The sequence below is a fragment of the Guyanagaster necrorhizus genome, assembly GCF_019112545.1.
Source record: "Guyanagaster necrorhizus MCA 3950 unplaced genomic scaffold BT62scaffold_15, whole genome shotgun sequence".
In the NCBI taxonomy this organism is placed as follows: Eukaryota; Fungi; Basidiomycota; class Agaricomycetes; order Agaricales; family Physalacriaceae; genus Guyanagaster; species Guyanagaster necrorhizus.
In genome coordinates, this window is record NW_025064894.1 from 501,049 (window position 1) to 515,538 (window position 14,490).

The following is a 14,490-nucleotide window of genomic DNA, read 5'->3' on the forward strand; positions in this document are numbered from 1 at the left end:
CAGATCATTCTGAGCAGCAGAATTCTCTAATCAAGAGGCACTACCACTGTGAAAGCTAGTGGTCATAAATGATAGAGATGAATATGAAATTGACACAATTCTCAGTCCACTTTTAAGAGATATAGCAATGAGGAGAACTATTGGTATGCTGAGAAGGACCTCTCACATGCAAAAAGACTTATCACAAAGTACTACACAGTATAAAATCTGCTTGCAGTAGTCAACAATATCAGACTGAGACAGCCAATGTTTGACAAGACAGACTATATTAGAACTCAGAAACTCCTCTTCAAATTTAAGACACACCTGTTTGAGGCTAAGAAATTGTACATGTGTCAATGAAATCAAGATGTGGATCTTTGCAGTCCAGAAGCACTCTCTAGACAGATCATGAGATACTTCAGTGGAAATCAATGGGTGGAATGAGGTCAACACCTTGTTTCCAGGACTCTTCTGAGCAATCAAGGACAATTGCCTTGAAGAGGGAATAATATCACAATTTTAGCCTCTAATCATGACCTGCTGATATTTAGTAAGCCAGCACTTATGAAATCCTGATGATCTCTAATGAAGTCAGCCTCAGCCATGGAGAAACCTCAACAAAGCCACATGAAACTATATGTGACACATGCATAACAACTGTTACGATTTTTCCATTTATTTTCCTTTTTTACCCCTATTTATGCTTAGTCATAGCACGAGACCATGGGAAGGGGCTTAGTAAGCACAACTACGCCGCCTAGATACAACGACGCTCGACGATGCACAATTACCCTTTTATGTACGACAACGGTGCTCAAGGACAATGGGCACCATGGACACAGGACGACACAATAAGTAGTCGTAATATTAGCACTATCTGTACAGTATTTAAGGACGACCGCTCTCGCTGGTATATCCCAGCTTCGAGCTAAAGTTTATTCACACCATTCTACCTCGAGTCTATTATCGACCTTGAGTCACACCGCTCGGATATACATATAAGTGAACTCAGGTGATTCCTCGAAGTGCGAAGGAACACCTGTTTATCACGTGTATCAGTCCACATGACGCTTGGGTCTAACAATTAGCTCGAAGCTTCCTCGTTCCCTTTCTCAAGCCCAATTGTGCTGAGAAACCGAATGCCTCCAGCAACAACCGCAGACCTGAATCACGACTTCTTTGAGCTAATAGCTTCCATCATCGGAACATTGCTCGGCCTCTTAGCCCTTATCACCCTTTGCCGCGGAAGACAGTCAGTAGCAGCCTGGATAGTCAGGCACTATCAAGCATTCCAGCAGATACAACGAATACTACAAAACATAACCCCCGACCTCCCCTTCCATGACATCCCCCCCTCCGTCAGAACGTCCTTCTTCCCGCAAGGGGGACCCGTACCAGAAGCCGGGAATAGCAACCCGGATCAGAGGAGCCTTCACGAGGAGAAAGGACCCAAACACCCCCGACGACACATCGGAAACCGCCACCCTGCTCTCACAGGGTTCCAGAACCCGTGGACGACGAACGTCGCTCAGGAGCCTGCCAAGGTCTCCAACTACGTCACTCCAGCAGGCTCCCCCGAACATCCCGCCTCCCCAATTCCCTCAGGGATTGGAAACCGTGCTCGGGACTCCCTTGATGCCGCTCGGATGGCTACGGGACCCCGCGAAAGTCCCGACCCCGCCCAGAACCCCCCCGAAACCCCCACCGACCCAAATTCCGGCTCCAGCCCGTCCGTCAGCAGGCTGGGGGTCGATAATCCGTGAGGAAGGGACATTCACCCCGACTACGACAACGCAGACATCGCCATCTCCGCCGCCGGGGACCCGTATCGACACCTCCACGTGGGGAGTGAGCCCGAGATCGGAACTGCCAGCGAAAGGGGAAGAGCGGCAACAAGAAGAATTATACAGAGGATATTCCCGGAGTGGGACCTCAACATCCCCTTCAACTATGACGAGGCCGTCAGGCAGCAGCAGCAGAATCAAGAACGAGAGGAGGCAGTTAGGCGAACTCAGGAGGAGCTCGCCGACTATGTCCGAGAGGAAGCCCGAGAGCGGTATGAAGCCGCAGAGTACGACCGACAAGGACGAGCACAGAGAAGGAGAGAGGAGGTCGAGAGAATGGGCTCGGCTTCCCCTAGGGAGTATGAGCTCCGCACCGATTCTGGATCTCCCTTCAGGGAGCCCGACTCAGAGGACGATCCATGGACAGGACCTGCCAGTATCGTCAGCTGGGACGAGGCCATTAGACGAGGAAGGACAGGAGAACCCCAGACCGTTGACCTCGAGTACCCCGCTCGAACCGACACCATCTCGTCCAACGCCGACTCCGTCCTCGGAGCCTACGGGCTCCGAGTACCCGACAATGCCCACGTCCCCGACAGAGCTCTCCAGCGATTCCTGGGTAGCAGGGTCGCTCGACAGTTCCTCAATCCCGAGTTCCAGCAACTCTTCAGCCGCTATAGCCGAGAACTGGAGGAAACGAGAGCACGTGGAGGGACGCGCTACAGTCGGCTCAGAAGCCCTCCCATCGCCCGAACCAGCGACCGAGGGGACGATGGGCCTAGTACCCAAGTCAACGGGAGGGTCCCCGACGACCCTTCGTCCTCTCGTACCGTCCATTTACGACCAGCCCGTCAGTTCCCTCCTCGCGGAAGGGGACAGCAGGGATGAGGGCGACGAGGAGGACGACGAGGACAGTGATGATCCATATCGGCGACGACTGGAACGGGCAGGAGAGGATACAGACGAAGAAGCACTATGAGGAGAGATTGAAAGGGCCAGGGGCAAGGAATACCAGGAATTGTACGAGCAGGGAAGGAACTACTTATGGCAGGACGCGCGCTGGCAAGCGACGTCCTTAGGACTTGAGTACAGGTATGCCACAGGCACTGAAAAAGAAAAAATTCTACAGTATGCAGCAATGGAATACGCATGGGGGGAATACGGGCGACGACACCCGGAAGACCCTCTCATGCCGATACCCCCGTATCGGCCCGACAATAAACCAAGAACACCAGCACCAATGCCGCGCACTCCCCCTGTACCATCACGACGGGCCGTCTACATCGCCCCCTCTATCCGGAGCCGGGCCGATGATAACCCGTCAATCCGAAGCACGGCTTCACGACTCATCCAGACGAGAAGACGGCCGGCATGGCAAGCCGCTCAAACCCAAAACCCCTGGACCGGCAAAGGAAGTCGGCTCCTCGGTGGACAACCCCCCCCGGATCAAGCAGAATCGAGTGGGAAGGACCCCGTTCGGGATGACCCCGAGGCGGTCCGCCTCAGATTCACAATACGAGACGGAGTAATTGTTCGGGCTGTCGAACCGAAAGGTAGCCCAGTTGCCGACGACAACTCCCTACACTCCTTCCCCGGACCACCCGCAGAGTGGAAGCAACCACCATTCGACAGCTGGCCCAACCCGATGGGGGCCCTCCCACAGAATGCCAACGTCTTACAGTGTCACCCAGACCTTCTCCGGAAGCCCCGCCCCTTCAAGGGAGCTTCCGACGATATTGATCGATTTCTTGTCGACTGCGAACAATACTTCGAAGTCTATATCGGGTATATCGGCACCGACATGAATAAAGTCGCATTCGCCACTTCCTATTTGGAAGACAAGGCTAAAACGTGGTGGATCTTGATCTCTCCGACCTTCCGGTCCACCACAAGGGAGCACTATCGATATCCCTCATGGCCGGTATTCAAACAAATGCTAAACAACAAATTCATTGATCCCACGGTGCAGGAAGTACACAAGCAAAAGATCAAGGAATACAAGATGGGAGATAAGGCGGCCACGGACTACTTCGACGAACTAGAACGACTTGCGAAGCTCGCCGGAATTAGGGAGGACACTGCAAACGACGGACGGATGGTGGAGGCACTCAAACGAGGAGTCCCCTCCTCGTACCTCACGATGATCTCTGCCATGGGCGTCAAAATGTTGATGCCAGTAGGGTATGACGAGTGGAAGGAAAGAATCATTGAGATGTACAAGGAGCGACAAAGGCAGAAAGCGGAGACAACAACATTGCAGGAATATTCCAAAAAGCTGACCCCGCCAACCCCGAACAAGCCGGGGCAAACTGCCGGAAAAACTTCGGGCTCCTCGACGAACACCACCCCCTCATACAGCACACAGAAGACCGGGACTGGCATAACTTATACCGGAACCGGAAAGCCGATGGACATTGACCGAATGAAGAAAGAAGGGAAGTGCTTTAACTGTGGGCTGAAGGGCCACATGGCCAAGGATTGCCCAAAGAAGAAGCGAACCCACGAAGACATATGGGCGCAGATCGCCGAATTGCAGAAAGAGGATGAAGAGCTCGGAAAGGAGACGAAGATTGAGGAGGTAAAAGACAAGGCCGACCAGTGAGCGACTCCACCGGATCGGCCAAAGGACTTCATGGTGTGCAGGCCCCTACCATTGTACGAACTTATGATACTTCTGTAGTTATGACGCATTCGAATATACCCCGAACCGTTATCACACACCCTAAAGAGTCGCAAACCAAAACTCAAGCGCCTACGGGCCGAACTGGGACAGAGAGTCCCATCACATGGCTCAAACCATTCGATACCGAATGGACGTGGAGGGCCATCAAAGATGCCAAAGACGAAGCAGCGGCAAAAGCCGTACTTCGAAATTGGATCCATCGGGCAAGAGCCGAGGAAGTCGTAGACGAGCTGGTTGCAGGAATCAGGAGGGCCAAGCGCTGTCGCGCTCTCGAATGGCTAGACGAACTCCGAGGACCAAAAAGGTACATTCTATGAACCAAGACCCCCGGACGGGATCTAGTCACAAAAGGCCAAATCGAAGTATTAACTAATCGAGCCACTCACCAAATCACCGCCCTAATTGATAGCGGCTGCACGGGGAGCTCTATTAACCGAGCTTTCGTCGACAAGCATCAACTCCCAACAAGGGCAACGGCCGCCCCAATACCAGTGTACAATGCCGACGGAACAAAGAATCAGGCCGGTTCCATCACGGAGTTCGTCGAACTCAGATTAACCATCGGAGATCATTCGGAACAGATCGATCTGGCAGTAACAGATCTAGGGACTAAAGAACTCTTCCTCGGCCATGACTGGCTAATCCGCCACAACCTGTTGATCAATTGGAAGACTGGTCAAATCACGTTCGCCAGATGCAGGTGCAGGAAGATCCCGTATGAATTATCCAATGGAGACCCGGAGGATAAATGGGACGAAGAGATGGAGGATGGTGAAACCATCCTGGCGGTAGACTTGCAGAAGGAAATTCATATCCGAGCGGTACATCACGCTAATAACCTAGCAGCCAAGGCAAACGAGGGAAGGGAGGAAAAGACGTTCGAAGAGATGGTGCCGGAGTGGGCACGGGATTTCCGAGACCTCTTCGAGAAAGAGAGTTTCGATGAACTCCCAAGCCCAAAACCCTGGGATCATGCCATTGAGCTAGTCCCCAATGCCAATGCAAACCTGGACTGCAAGACTTATCCCCTCGGTAATCAGGAACAACAGGAACTTGACAAGTTTCTCGATGAAAACCTATCCTCCAGGCGAATTTGACCATCGAAATCCCCTATGGCATCGCCATTCTTCTTTGTAAAAAAGAAGGACGGCAAGCTTCGACCCATCCAGGACTACCGAAAGCTCAACGAGATGACAATCAAAAATCGGTATCCCCTACCCTTAATCTCCGAGCTGATGGATAAACTTCGAGGAGCCAAATATTACACCAAGCTCGATGTCCGTTGGGGATACAACAATGTCCGGATCAAGGAAGGGGACGAATGGAAGGCGGCGTTCAGAACTAACCGGGGACTCTTCGAGCCGACGGTAATGTTCTTTGGCCTGACCAACTCCCCAGCCACCTTTCAGTGGATGATGAATGATATCTTCAAGGATCTCATTGCCACCAGAAAGGTTACCATTTACCTGGATGACATCCTCATCATGTCCAAAACTAGGGAGGAACACCGAAGTCTGGTCCGACGGGTACTCGCTCTCATGAGGAAACACAAACTATTCCTCAAGGCGGAAAAATGTGAATTCGAGGTACTGGAAACCGAGTACCTCGGAGTAATCATCAGTGAGGGGAGCATTCGCATGGACCCAATAAAGGTCGCGGGAGTAGTCGAATGGCCAACACCGACCAAGAAGAAGAAACTACAATCCTTCTTGGGCTTCACCAACTTCTACCGAAGGTTCATATGAGACTACAGCAGGATCGTACGACCCATGACCCAGCTAACCGGCAATGCCCCCTGGGGATGGGGGATATCCCAGCAACATGCTTTCGAAGACCTAAAACGACGATTGGCGGAGGATGTAATCCTTGCCATACCATCCCAAGAGGGCAGATTTCGCGTTGAAGCCGACTCGAGCGAGGGGGCCATAGGCACCGTCTTGTCCCAAGAACAGGAAAAGAAATGGCGGCCTGTCGCTTTCCTCTCAAAGGCATTGACAGTGACGGAAAGAAACTACGAAATCTATGACAAAGAGTTGCTCGCAATAATGCTCGCCCTCGAAGAGTGGCGACATTACCTGATTGGAGCAGCTGAAACCTTTGAGATCTGGACCGATCACCAGAATCTCAGGTACTTCCGACAACCTCAAAAATTGAACCGACGACAGGCCCGGTGGGTCACCGAACTCGCCCAATATGAGTATACACTCCATCATAAAGCCGGAGTCGCCAACAAAAAGGCCGACCTCCTCTCTCGCCGTGCAGACCACGATCAGGGGGGAAAGGACAATGAGGGAGTTGTCATCCTCCGTCCCGAGCACTTTCGAGCAATGATAATGCCCACAGAGGAGGAAATACACGAACGGATCAAAAGCGCGACTCGAGATCCGCATCAGTGGGATCAAAGAATCGCCGCCTCACTGAACCATGAATGAGGACTAACAAAGACGGAGGGAATGATCCACTATGACAGAAGGATCTACATTCCATGTGTCCAAAGCCTCCGTGGCGACATCATCGCCATATATCATGACCATGCTACGGCAGGACACCCAGGCATTGCCAAAACAAAGGAACTCGTTCTGCGAGATTATTGGTGGCCTAAACTCATCAACGACATCACGGCCTATGTCAAAGGCTGCGAAACCTGCCAAAGGGGGAAGGCCTCCACACAACCATGAGCGGCACCACTACACCCTAATGAGATACCGGCACAGCCATGGACTCATATATCAGTGAACATGATTACCGGCTTGCCGGACTGCAACGGCTATGACGCGATCATCGTCATAGTCGACCGATTCTCCAAAGCGATCATTCCGATCGTGTGTTCGACAGAACTGAGTTCAGAAGGTTGGGCGAAAATTCTACGGGACGAAGTATATGCAAAACACGGGATGCCACAAGTGGTCATCTCAGACCGTGGACCACAATTTGTCTCCAAATTTCTCACTGACCTATACAAACTGTTAAACATAACACCCAATGCATTAACGGCATACCATCCACAAACAGATGGACAGACCGAACGTGCAAACCAGGAGGTCGAAAAATACCTCTGACTATTTATCAACTACAGACAAGACGATTGGGTCGAATGGCTAGCACTCGCTGCTTTCCAGCACAATAACAGAGTACACTCTGCCACAGGCCAGACCCCCTTCTTTGTGAACCATGGCAGACATCCACATCTGACACAAACGAGCCTCCATAAAACTACGACTCCAGCTTCCACCGACTTTGCCACGACGATGGGGAAAATACATACGGAAACAAAGAAGGCACTGGAGAAAGCCGCTTCAGCCATGAAACTACACTACGACAAGCATCGATGCCCCGCACACAAATATCACGTCCACGACAAAGTCTGGCTTGACACGACGAACCTCCACCTGCCATGGCCAAAACGCAAACTCTCCGACAAGCGTACAGGACCCTTCCCGATCATTAAAAAGGTCGGAGAAGCGTCCTATAAACTACGCTTACCGACGACATGGAAAATTCACAACGTATTCAATGAATCCCTATTGACACCATACGTTGCGCCAGCCTTTCCGAACCAGAAACGACCGCCACCGCCGCCCCCCGACTTGATCGATGATGAGGAACACTACGAAATTGATCAAGTATTAAACCACAAACTCCGAAAAGTAAAAGCCCGTGGGGGAGGCATGACAACGATGGTCGACTACCTGGTAAGCTGGAAAGGTTACGGGCCGGAATCCAACCAATGGATCAACGAAAAATACATGAACGCCGACACAGCCATACACGACTATGAACTCTCCCTTAATTAAACCATCAGGATGATGGTCTTAACGAGGGGGTAATGTTACGATTTTTCCATTTATTTTCCTTTTTTACCCCTATTTATGCTTAGTCATAGCACGAGACCATGGGAAGGGGCTTAGTAAGCACAACTACGCCGCCTAGATACAACGACGCTCGACGACGCACAATTACCCTTTTATGTACGACAACGGTGCTCAAGGACAATGGGCACCATGGACACAGGACGACACAATAAGTAGTCGTAATATTAGCACTATCTGTACAGTATTTAAGGACGACCGCTCTCGCTGGTATATCCCAGCTTCGAGCTAAAGTTTATTCACACCATTCTACCTCGAGTCTATTATCGACCTTGAGTCACACCGCTCGGATATACATATAAGTGAACTCAGGTGATTCCTCGAAGTGCGAAGGAACACCTGTTTATCACGTGTATCAGTCCACGTGACGCTTGGGTCTAACAACAACACTATACTATACCTTACTCATCACCATATAATACACAGCTGGCATCAGCATGCTGACCACATAGAATGACTGTGCAACAGTGCAGTCTTAGCTGAGACAACTGTGGCTCACACAACACTCACCATAGCAATAGTGTTGTAGGCAGACAATAGTGCATCTGCAAGGCATAGAAAGTATTGTCATTGGACAATAAGTAATAAGCATGACAACAGAATAATAGTTGCCTGTAGGGCCAAGACATTTCTCAACAGTATTTAAGACAGTAGTTTACAATAATGTACTCTAGTCTCAAGCTAAGGTTAATTCATACTGATCAAACTCTTAGACTCTTAGTGTGGCTACCATCTCAGTTCTTATGCTGGCAGCTGTAGTCTATTGACCTCTCTACCTTATCCTGCTCATCATTATCATCATCATCTATCTTATCATTCTTATTATCTTGCTTTATCATCAGTTAGTGTCAGACCCTGGCAGTTGCAGTGCCAAGCATTTGTGATTGTTTAATTGTCACTTGATAGAAGAAAGGCAGAAAATCAAAGGTGCAGCTGAGTGTCAAGTTCCATGACATACAAGATGATGTGAATAAGAAGAGATCAACTCTGGCAAGACTAAGCACAATTTCATCAAAACAGAGATCAGAAACTGTGTATTTTGTGGATATGATTGACTCTAACAATGAAGAGGAGGGTGTGGTAATTGACACTGATATTGAGGAAACTCCAGATACACTTGAACTTGATCCAGACATCAATCTTGATGCTCTATATCTGAGGAATGCTCTCTCAACATCAGTCTCAGAAGCAAATGCTGCAGTGATTTTTGCAGCATTGGTTGAGTCACCAACAGCATCAAGACTTACTAGTAATATTGAGAGACTTGAGAGAGACATGGATGAGATTGATTAGGACAATATTTAATCTGTTCTTGTTTTTTTTCACTGGCCTTTTATTATTAACTTGTTGGAAAGTCTATTTTTCACATGACATTCACATTAATTCACATGTTTATTAACCATTAATAACCTGGTGAATAAATACCCTTTTATGATCTGATGTTAAATAACATGTTATTAACAGGACTGCTATGTCATGATGGTTTCTGACAGTGATAGTCTATCTGCATACTGTACTTAAGTCTTCAAACTTGTCTGATGTCATGGATATGACAGCCATATGATGGTATTTGTACATCTGTACTATGCAGTATCAGTGTGAAGCTCTATCCAAAGTGGCACTAGCTCAAAGTTTGCAATGAGGGTCTCTGAATGATAAGATTGGATTCACAATGGAATAAACATGAGATTATGCATACTCACTGTAATGAAGAAAAATCTTGGCATGTCTGACCCCGGTCCAATATTACCGGCTACTTTGGAGGATTGTGGAGCGCAGCAGATATCACATTCCCACGAATAGGAGGCCCCCCAGAACACTCTTTCCTTCCTACCACCACCTTTTCGGCTTTGAAAGTCGCATTTCATCCTTCTTCTTGCACATTTATTTTACTGCACATACTATGCCTTTCAATACTGTTCCTCACCCCGACGGCCGGTCCATCGCCAATGGGAGGCTCATCCTCGTTGCCCATCTCGGTTCTGGCAACTACGGACAGGTGTACAGGGCATTAGACCTTGAGGCCACCAATGATCTTGTTTATTTCGCTGTCAAGTGTATTAAGATTCATCAGATGGTTCGAAAAGGTCTACAACGGTCAGAAAAGGAATCGTCTTTCATGCCTTTGTCTCTCGGCATCCCAACGTTGTCACATACCGTGATATGTGGGTTGAGGAGGACTATGTCTTCATGATCATGGACTACTGCCCCGGTGGAAAGCTGCACAAGGCCATCAAGGAAAAGAAGATATTTTATTGCAACAACTCACTGGTGAAGCCTGTCTTCATTCAGGTCATCGATGCCCTGCGGCATGGCCGTGCCAATGAAGTATTCCATCGGGACATCAAGTCTGAGAATATTCTCTGTTCTAAAGACAGGACACAGGTATTCCGTGCTGACTTTGGTCTCGCGACATGCGAAGATTACAAGTTCCGCGGGGCAGGCACCCTGCCGTACAAAAGTCCTGGTAAGCTTCCTTCCTAATGACTTCTTTTTCCAGCCTAATCTCATTTGTTCATTAGAATACTTGGGCGAGGATTTTAGATCGCCCACGTACTCGACGAGGGCCAGCGACGTCTGGGCTCTAGGTGTTCTCCTCCTCAATATGATGGTCGGGCGAGATCCTTGGGTCGCCGCCAAGATTTCAGATCGATGCTTCAACTGTTTCCTCTGCGATCCCGACTATTTCCTCAAGATATTTCCCATCACACCACACCCTCCGTCAACCAGGTTCTGCTCCGCATCTTCGAAAGGCATCGCTCTTCCTGAACTCTGTACCGAGATCAGCAAAATCGATAGGTTCTTTCTCACCGACGCGGAATTTGTCAATGCTCCTCCAAGAGTCAAGGAAATCGATCAACCATTCCGTGTTTCAATGATGTCTCGTCCTCGCGCCCCGCCGATTGGTCTAGATTTGGGTGTTGACCTCACTGTCACCTCAGCTTCCTTGTTCAACCGTCTCCGAAAATCCTTCAAAGCTTGCCTCCCGTCCCGCGTCAGGAATTAACAGTGCAGCCGCCCGCCTGTGATGACTCGGGCTCGTACGACCGTTGGAGTGCTTCGCTCGGTGATGTCTCCTCCTGATCGTACACCCTCATGATTTGTTTGCTCGTGCTGCTTTGGCATTATTCTCTATTCCCTTCTTATTCTTTACCTTTCTCTTCTGTGCTTTGTTTCATCTCTCTTGGACTTGGCCTAGGTTTCGGACAGACATTTTTAATTTCTTTCTCCCTGCATTTCGTCTACTCTTGCATTTGGACTTTTCTTTTTGTTTCTCCGCTTTACCTTACGGTTTGGGACTTTGCAAGCAGGGACTCCTCTCTCTACCACTTTCTTTCTTGGTTTCATCATCATCTCACTCTCCTTTACATCAGACTTTTCTTAGGCTTTCGTTTTCCAGTTCCTTTTCTTTGGGACTCTTGGTGTTTGTACTTTCACTTTCATGGATTATTTTTCTTTTGATTACGGGTTTTTTGGGACTATGGTTTTCTTGGGACTTTCGCGGTCGTCTTCTGGCGCTGCTTGGACATGTGCTTTGACTGGATTCCACTGATTTTATTTATTTATTTCTCTCCTCCCACTTTTTTTCTGCTCTCGTGGTCAATTTACAGTGATCCCATTCCCCTGGGAGTCCTTGCAGCATATGCGAATGTTGCCTTTCTAGTGTCTGAACCAAGAATGGGCACCCTGCGACGACACTTGGAAACGTAGAGTTAAGATCCTTCAGAGTTTCACTTGCACTTCCTTCATTGTCCTTTCGGTTTCGAAAGGTGCATCATGCATCCATCTTTATACCGTACTACGTAATGGTCGGATGCACATCATAAAGCCATGATTTCAATAACACTTTACAAACTATAACTGATAATCGTTGACATATAGGATTCTCGCGGCTTTCCGCGATTCGGATCCGGTACTGTCATTATACCAATGAACAGCCTCTTCTTTCCCCATCTCCGACACTTCTTTGACCCTCTCCATTTCTTCTCTCGTCTAGACCATCGGTGGTCCCAGTCTACTCCACGGGATCTCAAGGAACTTCTCCACAAACAACGGCACAAACTTTCCTCTCCCAAAATCAATAATCCTGAAACTCGGCGTCTTCAACGATCGCTCTGACGGTCGCACGGTAAGAGGACCTGGCTGTCGCAAAATGTTGCGAGGATACAGCGAGTTGTGCACAAAGTCTGCATGGTGAAGGCGAAGCACTAGTGAGAAGCATTCAGATCTGGAGATGCACCATCAGTGATGGAGTAGAAGCGGCAGAAATGAAGCTAGAATACCTCTTATCTTCTGAGAACTCTTCCGGTTCGATAGGCGTCCCGCACTCTTCGAGTAAGAGAATGGGGGAACGAATTTCTTCGACTCGTAGAGGTGGATAGTCGGAGAAGTTATCGTCATTATCCTCGCCACTATAGTCGTCCTCTTCTTCTTCCGCTGATTTTCCGTACGCATCGGTAGATTCCACCGCCTCGTCTATGCCTATCTTCTTAGCTTCTCTCTTCACCTCTCGTTCCCGTCTTCTTTCCACCTCTTTCTTGATCCTGTTCAGCGTTTCTCGCCTATGCTTAGCTTCTTCCTCCTCCTGAACGGGTACATAATACCCAAAGAACTTGGGCACACACGCACCTACGGGGACAGGGTGGTCCATTGGGGCTACCAAGTTATAGCCGCAGTAGCTCTCCTGCAGATGATCCGGGAACGCGTCGTAGATTCGTCCCTCATTTTCAAGCAACTCCCGATCTTCACTAAGAGAAAACGCCAGTTTCACAGCTACGGAAACGCATTGGTCGCCTGTCTGCGTCGTGAGAGGTACCGGAAGTCATATTCCGGCCTGTCGGACGGTAGAATGGCTGCTCTTGCCGAGAAGTGGTGGGCCCGAAAGGTCGAGCGTGGCGACTCGTCGAGACTCACTAGCAGCGTACCTCTCCGTCTGTGTCGGTGTGCAGTGGAACGCCGAAGGGCAATGGAGGTCATTGTTAAAGAGCGTGGCCAGCTCGCCATCGCGCTTCAACTTCGGCCAAACACGTTTATAGCGTACAGGCAGCGTACGCGACAGACGGCTAAGAAATGGATTGTCACTTATCGTGAAGCCGGAAGGGTCGTTGACGAGGAGTATGTCAGGAAAGTATTCTTCGGGGATGCATTCCTCAAGTTTTTGAACCGTCTCATAATTCGTAGTCATAAAGGACTATATTTTCGATCCTTAGACGCCAAGGGGAAAAAAATATCATGCTACTGACCTCCATTGCCTGTCGTTCGGCGGGTGTAAGGTCATCGTCAGTTTCAACAATAACTATCATCTAAGTTAGACACAAGCAAAGTCGGAAAAACTTTGGTCACCTTTGGAAGCTTCTGATTCATCGTTCTTGGTGTCGCCTTCTGCTTTTGTCATCAGATTGCGGTCCGAAGCAATAGTTGTAGAGAACTTCTTTACTACCTGTTGCCAGATCGTGTCTGTCTTCAGATCTGTCTTCTACGATAACTATCACCAAAGTTAGACACGAGAAAGACAAAAACAATCCATTCACTTTCGGGGACGTCGATCTCTGCTTTTATCGTCAGATCTCGGTCAGATCAGAAAGCTGTGAAGTAGACCTGTACAATTTTGTCTGTCTCCTGCCTCTCCTTCTATGCTGGATTCTTCCACTGCGCTACCCGTTATATTATCATCAGCCTGAACGAAGACTACCACCAAAATTAGACGTAGAAAATGACGGAACAAGCTCTATTCACCTTTGGGGATGGCCGATTCATCGTCCTTGGCATCATCTTCTGTTTTCGCCGTCAGATTTTTGTCATGTGAAAACAGATCTTTTACCCGTTAGCCTGTCCTGCGACTTCACAGCCCCTTCGAGGATGGATTCTTCGGTTGCGGGGGGTGCGTCATCGTTCATCAGTGCCGGCTCCGCGGGCGATTCTATTTTGTTCTCCGTGGATTCAAGCTCTGCAAAAAGGATGAGCGTCGATAGAGAACAAGCGTTTACTCAACAAACCAGTATTCTTGACAGCTAGAAGACGCGTCATTAAAGGCGATTGAAAAATGGTCACATTAACGTACCATGGGAAGGTCGTGGCTTGAGCGAATGATCTCCATTGCACGTCTCGTCCACTAACCCGAAAAGCGCGTCATCATTCGGCACCTTGAGCAATGGTCACGGTCTCAAGCGAT

At 49.1% G+C, this 14,490-nt stretch overlaps 2 protein-coding genes across 2 annotated transcripts; one reads left to right on the plus strand and one right to left on the minus strand.

Moving 5' to 3' along the window:
* Positions 1-10,221: 10,221 nt before the first annotated feature.
* Positions 10,222-11,402, plus strand: BT62DRAFT_981243 (kinase-like protein; the record flags this gene model as incomplete). Its single annotated transcript, XM_043189577.1, has 4 exons — positions 10,222-10,373; positions 10,406-10,785; positions 10,841-11,117; positions 11,261-11,402. 4 exons carry the CDS (start codon positions 10,222-10,224, stop codon positions 11,400-11,402), a joined length of 951 nt encoding a protein of 316 aa, XP_043038826.1.
* Positions 11,403-12,160: 758 nt separating this feature from the next.
* Positions 12,161-13,867, minus strand: BT62DRAFT_933169 (uncharacterized protein). Its single transcript, XM_043186503.1, has 6 exons — positions 13,850-13,867; positions 13,662-13,803; positions 13,162-13,614; positions 12,602-13,116; positions 12,338-12,546; positions 12,161-12,304 (listed from the first exon to the last, which is right to left on the minus strand). The coding sequence occupies exons 3-6, from the start codon at positions 13,501-13,503 to the stop codon at positions 12,174-12,176; spliced, it is 1,197 nt and encodes a 398-aa protein (XP_043038827.1). The 5' UTR covers positions 13,504-13,614; positions 13,662-13,803; positions 13,850-13,867; the 3' UTR covers positions 12,161-12,173.
* Positions 13,868-14,490: the final 623 nt, after the last annotated feature.